Raw genomic sequence first — 12,805 nt, forward strand, 5'->3', positions numbered from 1 at the left:
TCGCTTCACATGAATAAATGCATTTTGCAAATGCATCATTGACCCGGCAGCAATGTCGAATATTGCATCTCGCCCTAATACGCACCTAACTACATCATCAAACCTTTTGTATCTTTTCACATGAATAAATCTTCCTGGCGCCCGGTCTAGAAGTTGGAAATTCCAAAATGGTGAAATTTTACTAATTAAAACTATTTTTAATTATTGATGATGAAATACATTATCAATATATATTATAGACCATGACGGTGGTGATTTTTCATACGTTGGAAATTCTCAACTAAACAAGTCAACTCAACAATTTGAAAGTATGTTATTATAATGTTTTGTCCAAATAGATGTAAATAGGAGATGTATTTTAATAGGAGATTTTAAAATACAACTCGTCCTTATTATTGGGTCTTTCTTAAATTTTTTGAATAATGTACAGTATGTATTTTTTTAGATGGCGCGTTATTTTTTGGTTATTGATCTGGAGGCGACGTGTGTTTACCCGCGACAACATACTGGCAGCCGGAGATAATCGAGATAGGGGCGATTATACTGGATTCGAGACTGAATCAAGTAGGCATTGGATTTCTATTTTGTTTGAAAAATATCTCATTAAGAGAAGACAAAACGCTTGTAATATGTTCCATGACCACTACCCCTTTTTCAGCCACTTTTTTAAACGTTTTTTTTTATAAGGTGACCGATGCCTCATCGTATGTATGTGATTTTATTTCAGATCAGTGAATTTCAAGAGTTCGTTAAGCCAGTTGTAAACCCGACATTGTCGCCGTATTGTCTGGATCTTTTGAAGATCACTCAGGTAAATAAGCCTATTTTTAAAAACTATGTCATTTACATCTTTAAAAATAATCAAAAGAAAACTGGTAAATCAAAAAGGGCCATAAATACACTAAAACTGGGTTTTTTCAAAGTTGAAAAGTTTACAATTGTTTTTGGTTCAGGCTGATGTTGAAAATGCGGATACATTTCCTGCGGTTTACGGACGTATGGTGTCGTGGATGGAAGCAAACAGATTGAGGCTCACTTGTTACCAAAACTTTGTCCTAGTCACTGACGGGTACGTAATGCCATAAGGCCTACTGTTTATAGTCGTCATTTTTTCATCAATATTTGGTAAATAACAATATTTTGGTGTTGTTTTTAGAATCTTTGATTGTAACCAGTATATACGCAATCAATGCAAACTGTCTGGTTTGGAGTATCCAATATGGGCTAAAAGTTTTAGCAACATAAAAAAACACTTTATGTTTGCTCTGCGCACGCGCAAAACTGATGGCAGATCATACAGCATGAGTGAAATGACAGAAACATTGGGTATGTCGTCACTATTTATAATTATCATTATTGCGAAGTGAAAGAATAATGGTCCTGTTTTAGTATAGTAAGGCCTAAATTACTTTAGACCAATTAAATATGACAGCAGGCTATATATTTCAACGTGTCTTTTTATTGGGACCTCGACTCTTGCTGGTTATTATGGTTATCATTATTATTACTAAAAAAATATTACGATTGATTGAATAAAGTTTACAAATTTACAAGAATTATAATATAAATGTGTTTTGTCATTATAGGAATTAGAATGGACGGTCAGTTACACAGAGCTTTAGATGATGCCAAGATTGTCGTCAAGATAATGAAAGGTGTTCGAAGGAAGCGCCCGGGGTTTGACTTCAATGCGAATGCACAGTTAAAGAGCAATTGGACTCTTAAGTTTTTCGACTAGGTTTGCGGTAACACGTAAAAAAAACGTATCGATGGTTCGATTAATAATCATTTGTATATTAATCTGAATGAAATGTATCACATTTTCTAATTGGACACATCGTTCTATTTATTACTAGTGGCAAAATAAAATTATAAACCCCAGCAGGATTTGAACCATTTAAAGCTAATACATTAAGCAAAAAAATGTATCTTTCAACATGCGCCCTCTGTGGCAATATGTTGCCAAGTACTACTTCACTCAGTTTCTGAGTGCTTTCATTATTATATTGTGCGTTATATTAGAGCTACTTGGGGGTAAATGTGAGTTCACACGCGAATGACACACTGTCCATCGTGCAATTCAACAGTGTCTTTATTTCTGGTATCAGGTTTAATTTTGGATATTGGAAATTATTGGTAAACTATTCATTGTGGTGTAGGGTCTGTATCCCAGATAGGCGCGGCCTCTTCTTTAAAACGAATGATTTCGGTACACCATGATAATAGTAAAATGTAAAGTCGGGAAACTCAACAGTTCTTTTTATAACTATACGTGGTGTACCGCAAACTATACCGTATATCAACATAACAGTTACGGGGAAAATGGCTGTTACAGAGTGACATAAGAGTTGTCAAAACAATAGGCTATCTGTATGACTATCTGATAACTTAACCATATAAAACTCATAGAAAGTGGGAAGCTTTTTGCCATGTTCCCCTGGACTGAAAAGGTGTTGTTGTTACTCATTGCTGATATGGAATTAATTAATACAGGGTCTATTTATTTTTATAATATTATTACCGTAATTACGGTAAACAATGATCGGTTACAGGAGAGTTATTACGTAATATATAATAAAACATAATAATATTATAATAATCTGTCTTGTCATTTGAAATTGTTAGAAACAATAATTAGATTTTTAGCAGTTTATCAGGTAGATACATCTATCTAAAAATACGCTGTTGACTATATCTCGATGCATTAATGAATTTGTGGACTTGTATCTGAGATTTATTGCTCAGTATTTTTAAATCTGCTGATCCGGAAAAATGAGATATTAATGGCGAAAACAATTTCATAATGATTGTGATTCCACTTACAACGGCGTTTTCCTACGACGCAAAGCAAGGACGTGCGCAAAGTTAGGACTTGCGCAAAGTAAGGACGTGCGCGAAGTATTTCACAATATGGCATCATCGGAACTTCTCGTGATTAGTCAACTCGCGTTGTGCTATGTTGTTGTCAACTTTCGTCATTTATGGAATCTATTTATAACTTTCAAATAGAGGCGGGCCTATTCATGTCGTTTGTTTATTTATTAGTATTGTTGGTAATCAAGGTTGGTATAAGGTTGAAAGAATGTTCTTTCATACCCTGAAGGGTCGATAAAGAAATAAATAAATCATTGTCATTGTCATTGTCAACCCATATAAGCCTATGGAAATTCCCAAATTATTAGCATTGATGAGGAAATAATATAGAGTACGGTATATAAATTGACTATCGATTGGATATTTTACACTGTTGATAAATACTCATCAATCAAGTTTATCTGAACAGAAGTTTATTACATTATTATAGAATAAGAAGGTAGGTTATGTAAACAATTGTATTGGGAAAATTTTCAATCTAACTCATCTTCTAAATGAAAGATGATCTGAGCAGATTGTATTATGTTTTCTCAGAAGCGTGGTTCTCACTAGAGACTCACAAAATGACGTACGCGCAACGCAAGCGAATTTACTAATGACAAGCCACTGTTCGAATAATCAATGGTCAAATCACCTATGTTGCGTTACGTCCTTGCGTTGCTAGTAGGAAACCAAGCTTTAGGCCTAATGAAATCTACAATGTCTTTTTGTTTAGATGGTTCGCTACAAGTTTCTAGTTATTGATCTGGAGGCGACGTGTAATCAACCCCCGCAGCCACCAGACATGGGACCCGGAGATTTATATTGAGATCGGGGCAGTCTTACTGGATTCAAGACTGAATCAAGTAAGACTTCAAACATTTTAAAGTAAAACAAGCATAAAGCACAGGTTCTTTCCATTATGACGGACGGCCCCCTCCCACTTACCATTCTTAGAATGATTTTTTCTTCAGATAAGTGAATTTCCGGAGTTCGTTAAGCCAGTTGTAAATCCGCAATTGTCGCCGTTTTGTCTGGATCTTTTGACGATTTATTACACAGGTAAGCCAAGGCATTGTATATCGCTGTGTATATAAACTAAACAATGCTAGCATTTTTCGATATATTCATTATGTTTGTCGTTTGAAATCACGACAATGTATATAGTTTTGATACCACTGCATTATACGTTTCCAAATTTATTACCATTTGTTTAGACACTTCTTTCTTTTCCAGTCTGTTTTAATTTCATAAATTATTTGTAAATTGAAAGATATGCTTTTTAATTTATTGCTAAGTTATTTGAAAGAAATAAATGTTAACTTTATTGATTGATTTGTACATTGGTCATCTTTTTTCAGGATGACGTTGATAATGCGGATACATTTCCAGAGGTTTATAGTCAGATGTTGGCGTGGATGAGAAGTAGCGGATTGCTCCTCGAAGACAAAAACTTCATTCTAGTCACAGACGGGTAATGATCTAACTCTAGATTCAGATGCATGTCTTAAATATTATGTTTGAATTTAAATATTCGTTAAATTTCATGAAATAATTAAAAGTAAGTTATTAATAATTTATATCAATTGATTTATTATTGTATCGTAAAATTATTATAATTTTTCTTACCCTTTTTTCTCTCCAGACTCTTTGATTGTAACCAGTGGTTACAACATCAATGCAAACTCTCTGAAATCGAATATCCGGGATGGGCTAAAAGTTTTAGCAACATAAAAAAACACTTTATGTATGCTGTGCGCACGCGCAAATCTGACCGCAGCTCTTTTACCATAAGTGCAATGACAAAGAGGCTAGGTATGTGATAATGTCTTCTTGTAGATGCATGATATCATCGCTTCAAAAGATTAGGTATAGAGTTTTTCTATCCGCTGATAATAGACACCAAACTATTACTAAATGAAATGTTTGCTAAAGTAACGTAGAGGTTTTATTTAATTTTCGGAATTGAAATGGACGGCCAGCTACACAGAGCTTTAGATGATGCCAAGATTATCGTCAAGATAAGAAAGGTATTCGAGGAAAAATTCGGAGTTTCCGTTCAGTACCAATGAGCGATTCCAGCGGAAATGGACATTAAAGTTGTTCTAATAAATATTTTTCGGTAAACACATTTAGGCCTAGAGTATAATATAATAATTATAATTATAGGCCTAATTGCTCATGTTGTGGGCCCAATCTTCATGATCCGGCCAGCAATCGTCATCTAGGCCTAGTATCATAATATTTCATGACTAATGTAAATCTTATTGAATAAAATTTAAAAATTTGGTACATTTTTAAGTTGATTTACTTTTTAAGATTGTATTCTAAGTTTAAACTTTTGGTAGTATTAATACATAAATTACAGTATGAATAAAATTGTGACGTTTTGATGATGATGATGGATGATGGTGTAGTGATGGATTTGCGATATGATTATAGGTGGCGCACTCTACAAAAACATTCAAAATGTCGGCAGCAGCGGGAGATTGGTGTCTGATTGAAAGTGATCCTGGTGTATTTACTGAATTAATCAAAGGATTTGGTAAGTGCACATATATTTTTGTCTTGTATTAATGTTAGTATCTATGCAAACAGTTTCTTAGCTTAAGCACTGACCAAGATAAATAGTATATATGCTAGGCCAGGCAGGGTCATGCATGCTGCAGCAGAAGAAGCATGCATCATCATCATCATCTGGATGGTAGATGGAACACACGCGCGAGCTCATACTTATACACAGTTGGTCTTCCTTGCTGCTAGGCCTAGCTTATGATAGTCGGGCTAGGCAGGTATTGTGCCATATTCCTTTATTTTGACACTATTCTATTCTGTATGTCAAATGTATTAGGCCTAAGGCTATGAATAATGATATCCGGGTCAGTCTAATTACCGAAAACAACCGAAAACAAACCGAAAAAAAAATGTAAAAAATCTAAATACCGAAAACAAATTTTGTATAATATTTTTTTTAATGTCGCCCTCTATTGATGGGTGTTTCTAAAGCTAAGACCATACAGAGGCGCAAAAGTCATGGAAGACCCTAAGAAATGTGCACAAAATACAACTCAAAATCGTACAAATTCAATGAAATACACTGTAGATTACATTTACTTACAAAATCTATAAACACCTTTCGTTTTTAGTCTTTTCAAAAACAAAGCATGATTTTACCTTAACTTTGCGTTTTCGTCCCCGGTTTTCGTCACTTATTAAGTGAATACTGAAGCGATTAAGGATAAATTTTATTTACTCGACTACGGTAATTTTACTGAATAGATTTTATTGTGAATCCTTTATAGTGAGCTTGTTTTAAGTATACTTTATAGTCCCTAGTATCTTTGTATAATTATCTTTGAAAATCTATAATTAAATCGATCATGATTAACCATAGTCAATTTACTTTCTCTACTATGGATTAACATATCACAATTATTGTAAGGAGTAATGCGCTGGTTTCTGGATCAAAAATCGAAAGACTAAAATTAAAATATTTTTATAGATTCTGTAAGTAAATGCGATGTTATCATTGATTGATTGCACGATTTTTAGTTGTATTTTGTGCACACTACCATCGTAGGGTCTTCCTTGGCTTTTGCGCGCGCGGTTTTGTCTCGGTTATGGTCTTAGATTTAGAAACACCCATCAATAGAGGGCGACATTTAAAAAATATTATACAAATTTGTTTTCGGTATTTATATTATTTTATTTTGTTTTCGGTTTGTTTTCGGTTGTTTATGGTTGTTTTCGGTTGTTTGTGGTTGTTTTCGGTTGTTTATGGTTGTTTTCGGTTATTTTCGGTTGTTTTCGGTAATTAGACTGACTGTGATATCCTATGCCAAATATTATCTGTCGTACTACTTTCCATGCACTGCCTCTCATCATAGAATACATCATTCATACTCATAGGCCTAGTGATAGAATAGAAGGGCAGGCTCTTCTTTTTAATATTATTTGACTTTTTTGGTTCAATTAAACTAGGCTAGGGTACTTACCTTAGGTTATGCTTACCAAGTGTTGGGCTTGTGAAACAATGTGATAAGGTACTGCACTGTATGTAGTCTATACATGTATGGTTACAAATAATAGGTTTTTAAAACCCATTTAATTCAACTAATAAATGCTCTTGGTTAGTTATAAATTAATTATTATACTTAGTTTGATTTGAACGCTAATACTATTATTATATCTAAATGAATATCATTTTAATACAATATTTCATTAACATTCATTAAAATTATACAATTGTTATTTAATTACTTTTTACAGGAACCACTGGTGTTCAAGTAGAAGAAATATGGAGTTTAGATGAAACAAGTTTTGCAGATTTAAAGTGAATACATTGTATTTTAAATGCTACATTCATAATTGATACAATCATTGTAATCACTTACATTTAATAGCTTTAGCTTCTTTCTTTGATATACTGTACCTATCATAAATTAATTACCTTACCACATTGTTTCAAACTCAACACTCAACACTTGTAAATGAACATAATAACTCGCACATAAAAACTATGAGAAGAGGCAGCCTATAGTATACGAGTAATACTCTTTGCCTCCTTGTTTAACTTAAGCATCATCACTTAAGGTAAGTACTTTGAAGACAACATTAATTACCAGACCAATTAATTACTAGGTTTTGTCTTACTTTAATTTTATTTCTCTTCTTAACAGACCAGTACATGGATTAATTTTTCTTTTTAAGTGGAAGCCAGGCATTGAAGGAGCAGGGAGCATTGTAAGAGATGACCGACTCAACACAATCTTTTTTGCTAAACAGGTAAACAAAACAGAATAACAAATTAATTTTTGCTTTGTAAACTCTAATTTACCGTGTTTATTAAATCTAAGTCTCATTTAACCACCAAGCTTCCACTAAGGCTCCACACTATTTTATATGCACGTTTTGTTTAGGTTATTAACAATGCGTGTGCGACTCAAGCCATCTTAAGCATCCTACTCAACTGTAAACACAAAGATTTCAACCTAGGCACTACACTGACAGACTTCAAGCAATTCTCACAGTCGTTTGACCCCACTGTAAGTTAATAAGAACATATTTTGACCTTTCTAGATGTATAAACTTGAATGGGTTTGAGAACTATATCATACTTGGAAATGCTGACCACATTATCTATGTTTCATTACATAACTTGGCATACCATGTCATAGGTCATCAACAATTATTTCATTTTATATTTTATACACATACTGTATTTATACTTTAAATGGATCATTCTGAACTCTAGAACTGTCCGGATTTTAATAATTTTTATTCTCTCTTTCAGATGAAAGGTTTGAGTATAAGTAACTCAGACACTATTAAACAAGTGCACAACAGCTTTTCAAGGTACAGTATTTAATTCTACATATACAAAAAAAACACATCTTATCTACCGTAAAACAATACGTTTGCAAAAGTATTCTCAATTAAAAGCCCATCTCGAAAAGGAGCCCACCCAAGAGTCCTAAATAAAAAGGAGCCCTTATTTTCAAGGTTTTATAGTATTTTAATTGAATAAGCCTAAAAATAATCTTCATTTAGTAATTATTGCAAAATATAAAATACCTATTGATATCCTGACCTCTTGACCTTTACTTCCACCCCGTCACCTATTGATAGCCTGACGTCTTCTTGACCTTTACTTCCACCCCTTCACCTGTTGATATCCTGACCTCTTCTTGACCTTTACTTCCACCCGGTTCACCTATTGATATCCTGACCTCTTGACCTTTACTTCCACCCCTTCACTTATTGATATCCTGACCTCTTCTTAACATTTAATTCCACCGCTTCATTTAATCCAATATTTATTTGTTATTTTCCTAGGCAACAGATGTTTGAGTTTGACAAGAGTATGTCTAAAGATTCTGATGCGTTCCATTTTGTGGGTTTCATGCCGATTGATGGTAGACTCTATGAGCTGGATGGGTTAAAAGATGGCCCAATAGACTTAGGTAAGACAAACATTATTTTATACAAACTGATGGTAGTCAGCATCTCACCAGTCTGATCACTGCAATCAACAAAAGGACTCTGAGCTCGCCTTGCCAACATAGAAACTTGTAACAGTCCTTTGATCTTATGTCTGGCTGCGACAAATACCAACAGCACTGTACTAGTTACACATTTTCCGTGGTGCACAGTGTCTATGTTAAGGGGTGTGGAACTGATCATGTTTGCAGCCACAGATAAACCCTTTGATCTCACGAGATCAGCATCCTGTTGTTGGATTCCCTTTGTCTGATGTCAATGAACTTAGGTTGTGTTCTTACAACATATACATATTATATATTCTATATGCTAGATTGCCATAATGGATTTATTAAATGACATTATTTTGTATATATTTAAGGAAAATGCGACCAAGATGATTGGTTGAAAACAGCGACGCCAGCAATTGAAGAAAGAATTAGCAAGTAAGATTTTGATTGTTGTAATAGGGGTAGATCATATAAATACTCATTTTTAATAATCAATACAGTCAACTCTGCCAATACCGGATTCTTTAAAAATCTTTCCCAAACCAGACATTTCTTAAGGTATAGCACAAAAAGTCCCAAATTAATTTTCACAAATAAAAACATATTCGGAATGCCAGACGTACTGTGTTAGGCTAGCCCAAGTGTGTCCGGTATTAGGAGAGTTGACTGTATATTAATTTCTTATAACATTGAACATTACAAAATATATGATTTTAATATTAAATTATGTTCATTTAGGTATAATGCTGAAGAAATACATTTCAACTTGATGGCCATAGTGTCGGATCTTAAGATGGTGTATGAGCAAAAACTAAGCCAACTAGCAGAGAAATTGATTGAAAAACAGAATGAGGTAAGAATAGACTTGGTAGGTTGTAAACAAGATAGGAGTTCAAAGGTCAACATTTAGCAATGTGTGTAGCGGTGTATAAGGCTCTGTCTACACTATCACACTTAATGTGACGATGATGTCATATCACTACCATATTTGGGCATATCACATCTTCCACTGATAGTGTAGACAGAGCTTTAGATTTTAAAATGTCTGATCTTCTTTTTAAGCCAGAAGACATGGAAACGGACAACACCGAGTCATTAGTATGTAACATGGAAGCAGAGATGGCTCGGCTACAAGAAAAAATTGAACAAGAAAATAAAAAAATGCAACAATATCAAGTGAGTGTGGTCTAAAAATAACTTTAACTGGACTTTTTGGAATTCAGTAGCTCAAAGTGGTAATTCAAACAAATTTGTGATTTGGAATAAAATAATATAACTATTCAACACACAACACAAAAACAATAAATCAAACTATTGTTAAACATCGTATAATCTATTTCTAATAAAAATGTTCAAACTTCTATCAACTGAAGCTGAAGTGTAGTCATGTCCCGGGACCACACTCTATTAGTCACCACGGATAGACTTTCTTCATCAGTGCTTCTATGAATGGATGACTTTTGGAAGCAGGAACGCTAGTAGACCAAACCCAGTACCGTTTTGATTCCGATCATTCAGGAATTTTTCCCCATGAGGCTTAGAGAGTGAAGTAGAAAAAGCCAGGGTTATTCATGACTGTTTCTACTCCACTCCAGAAGCCAGTGAGAAGTGAGACTTAGTTTATATATTAGTGTATAGTTTATTCATCCCATAAGAGTTACTTGCTGTAGGATATGTATGAAATAAAAAAAAAAAAACATTAGGAAGTAATGTTGACATTCACAGGTTGAAATGATAAAAATGTTGTTATTTGTAATTATATCTATGTTATATTAACATTAGGGAGTAATTATTGTATTACTTTTTCAGGTTGAAAACATTAGAAGAAAACATAATTACTTACCACTGATCATGGAACTATTACAAGTGTTAGCAGATAAGGATAAACTTGTACCACTTGTTCAGAAGGTGAGCATTAAAAGAACTTAAGTCAACTCTCAAAATGCTAAACACAGAGCCTTAGCAACCCTACTTAAGGCCATTTACACAGACGAGCGGTAATGGCAAGCGGAAAATCGAATAGCTTCTCTCACGTAGAATCTGTATCTATCCTGAGCGGAAACCACCCATCGCCCTCTGCGTTGTGTGTAAATGGTCATAAGGGATAACACAGATTCTATATTTTTATTACCCTTACCGCTCGTCTGTAAATTCGCCTTTAAAGTGGTGCAGTTGCTAGAGGAAATCTTGGAGTGGACAGTGAGGGGCAGTTGTGGTACGGACCAATTGTCCCTAAACTTTAGACACATTTTTAATATACTATTATTCATTGATGTGAAGATTAATCTATAAAAAAAGTAGTCCGCTTGTAACCAGACCAACTGTACTGGTGTTTACGTCCATGGGACACCATAAAGCTCTGTCTAGACTATCAAATTTTATGTGACAAAAAATGTGATGTGGTCATATAGAAACGATGATGTCATATCACTACTGTATTTGGGCATATCACTACCATATTTGGGCACATCACACTTTTTTGTCAAACTAGTTTGATAGTGTAGACAGAGCTTTAAATATAGCATAATGAAAGACATGTTTGAATATGTCTAATGAATTATATCACTATAAATTCTTTTTTTTGCAAATGAATGTATTTTTCTGAATAACATGATTTAAAATTGGTATTTTTCAGGCCAAGGAAAAAGCAGCCCAGAAAGAAGAGGCTAAGAAAAAAGAGAGTGTCAAGTGAAGGCATCAAAGCATTCACTGACTGTATATTCAACGTTTTGATTTTCTGTAAAAGAACTAAATCAAATCTAACTTCAGAGTTTTAAGCGCTCGTCTTGAGCCCTAACTTGAATGCTACGTTTCATCGGCCTTGTTTATACCATCCGTTTCATCGGCTTAATGATACTTTTACGGAAGTTTAAGTCATGTTTTTTATTTCTTATCACTAGCTATCTTCTACTTGATAAACTTATTGCTACTCAAGCATCCAGGTCTCTTGATAGATTGTTATGTCTTAAGATAACTTCATTGGCTTCATCTTTCAACTGCTGATATGAAAGTTTGTCTGCTTTCTTTCCAAATTCTTGCTGTGGTACTAAAAAACAAATTGTTTTAGTTGATATGGTATTATGAATAAATATTTAAAATCTTAAATCTACATTTAATATTTTCTTTTTAGTAGAGAGCATAGGAGTGATTCCAATACCAGTTTATTTTAATACACACATATATTTTTTTTTCAAGTTTAATTCCAAATAAAATAATATCCTTATCATTGGATTGCATATATATAATATATTTTGCATGGCATCCTGATACAACACTGAATAATCACCTTTTGTACCTTGGATATGTGACTCCATTTTCAAGGTCACAGGAAGTGATCAAATTTTAGTCAAGTGCATCTATTGTATTCAAATTGGGCAAAACACGATTAGTATACCATTTTGGAGGTTCATAAATGTTATGGTTACATAAGTTAAGTTACATAATCAACTTGACCTTTTCCCCGCTTGCACTTCTGTACTACACTCTACCATCAACTGCATTTTACCTACTCTGTACTCCATGCAGCTCAAGGTTAGACCTGCCTGGCCCTATCACCACCCTGCCTGGCCCTCCAACCACCCTGCCTGGCTCTTCCACCATCCTGCCTAGCCCGTCCACCATCCTGTCTGTCCCGTCCACCACCCTGCCTGACCCTCTCACCACCTTGCCTGGCTGGCTCACCACCCTGCCTATCCCTCCAAGCACCCTGCTTCATACTACCCCCATGCATTCTTCCGCTCACCTTCCTTCACACACACCATTTGACCTTCCTCTCCCACTCACCCTCCCTCTGTCCAACTTCTCTCTACACTTATGCCTCAACTTACACTCAATAACAAGCAAAAGTCACTATAGTAGCGAACTTTTACAAGGCAATCGTAAAATGCAGTATTCGTCAAAAAACCTAAAAAGTAGCCACTTTTATTTGGAGTACAAGGATGTAATGTACATAGTGGGGACAT

General features: G+C 34.4%; 2 protein-coding genes and 1 long non-coding RNA gene across 3 annotated transcripts; all 3 read left to right on the forward strand.

Annotated features, from left to right (window-relative positions):
• The first annotated feature begins 248 nt into the window (after nt 1–248).
• Nucleotides 249–2,598, forward strand: LOC140046218 (3'-5' exoribonuclease 1-like). The gene is made up of 6 exons (XM_072090785.1): nt 249–308; nt 446–564; nt 728–811; nt 954–1,069; nt 1,157–1,326; nt 1,587–2,598. Exons 4-6 carry the CDS (start codon nt 999–1,001, stop codon nt 1,736–1,738), a joined length of 393 nt encoding a protein of 130 aa, XP_071946886.1. The 5' UTR covers nt 249–308; nt 446–564; nt 728–811; nt 954–998; the 3' UTR covers nt 1,739–2,598.
• A 587-nt stretch (nt 2,599–3,185) lies between these two features.
• On the forward strand, nt 3,186–4,971 carry LOC140046219 (uncharacterized). The gene is made up of 5 exons (XR_011844748.1): nt 3,186–3,313; nt 3,590–3,719; nt 3,828–3,915; nt 4,215–4,327; nt 4,499–4,971. It is a non-coding gene; the product is annotated as an uncharacterized lncRNA (long non-coding RNA).
• Nucleotides 4,972–5,313: 342 nt separating this feature from the next.
• Nucleotides 5,314–11,949, forward strand: LOC140047119 (ubiquitin carboxyl-terminal hydrolase isozyme L5-like). The gene is made up of 11 exons (XM_072091951.1): nt 5,314–5,398; nt 7,123–7,186; nt 7,533–7,638; nt 7,773–7,898; nt 8,147–8,208; nt 8,689–8,816; nt 9,215–9,278; nt 9,582–9,696; nt 9,906–10,019; nt 10,653–10,751; nt 11,479–11,949. Exons 1-11 carry the CDS (start codon nt 5,323–5,325, stop codon nt 11,533–11,535), a joined length of 1,011 nt encoding a protein of 336 aa, XP_071948052.1. The 5' UTR covers nt 5,314–5,322; the 3' UTR covers nt 11,536–11,949.
• Nucleotides 11,950–12,805: the final 856 nt, after the last annotated feature.

The sequence above is a fragment of the Antedon mediterranea genome, chromosome 4 (genome assembly GCF_964355755.1).
Source record: "Antedon mediterranea chromosome 4, ecAntMedi1.1, whole genome shotgun sequence".
Taxonomy (NCBI): Eukaryota; Metazoa; Echinodermata; class Crinoidea; order Comatulida; family Antedonidae; genus Antedon; species Antedon mediterranea.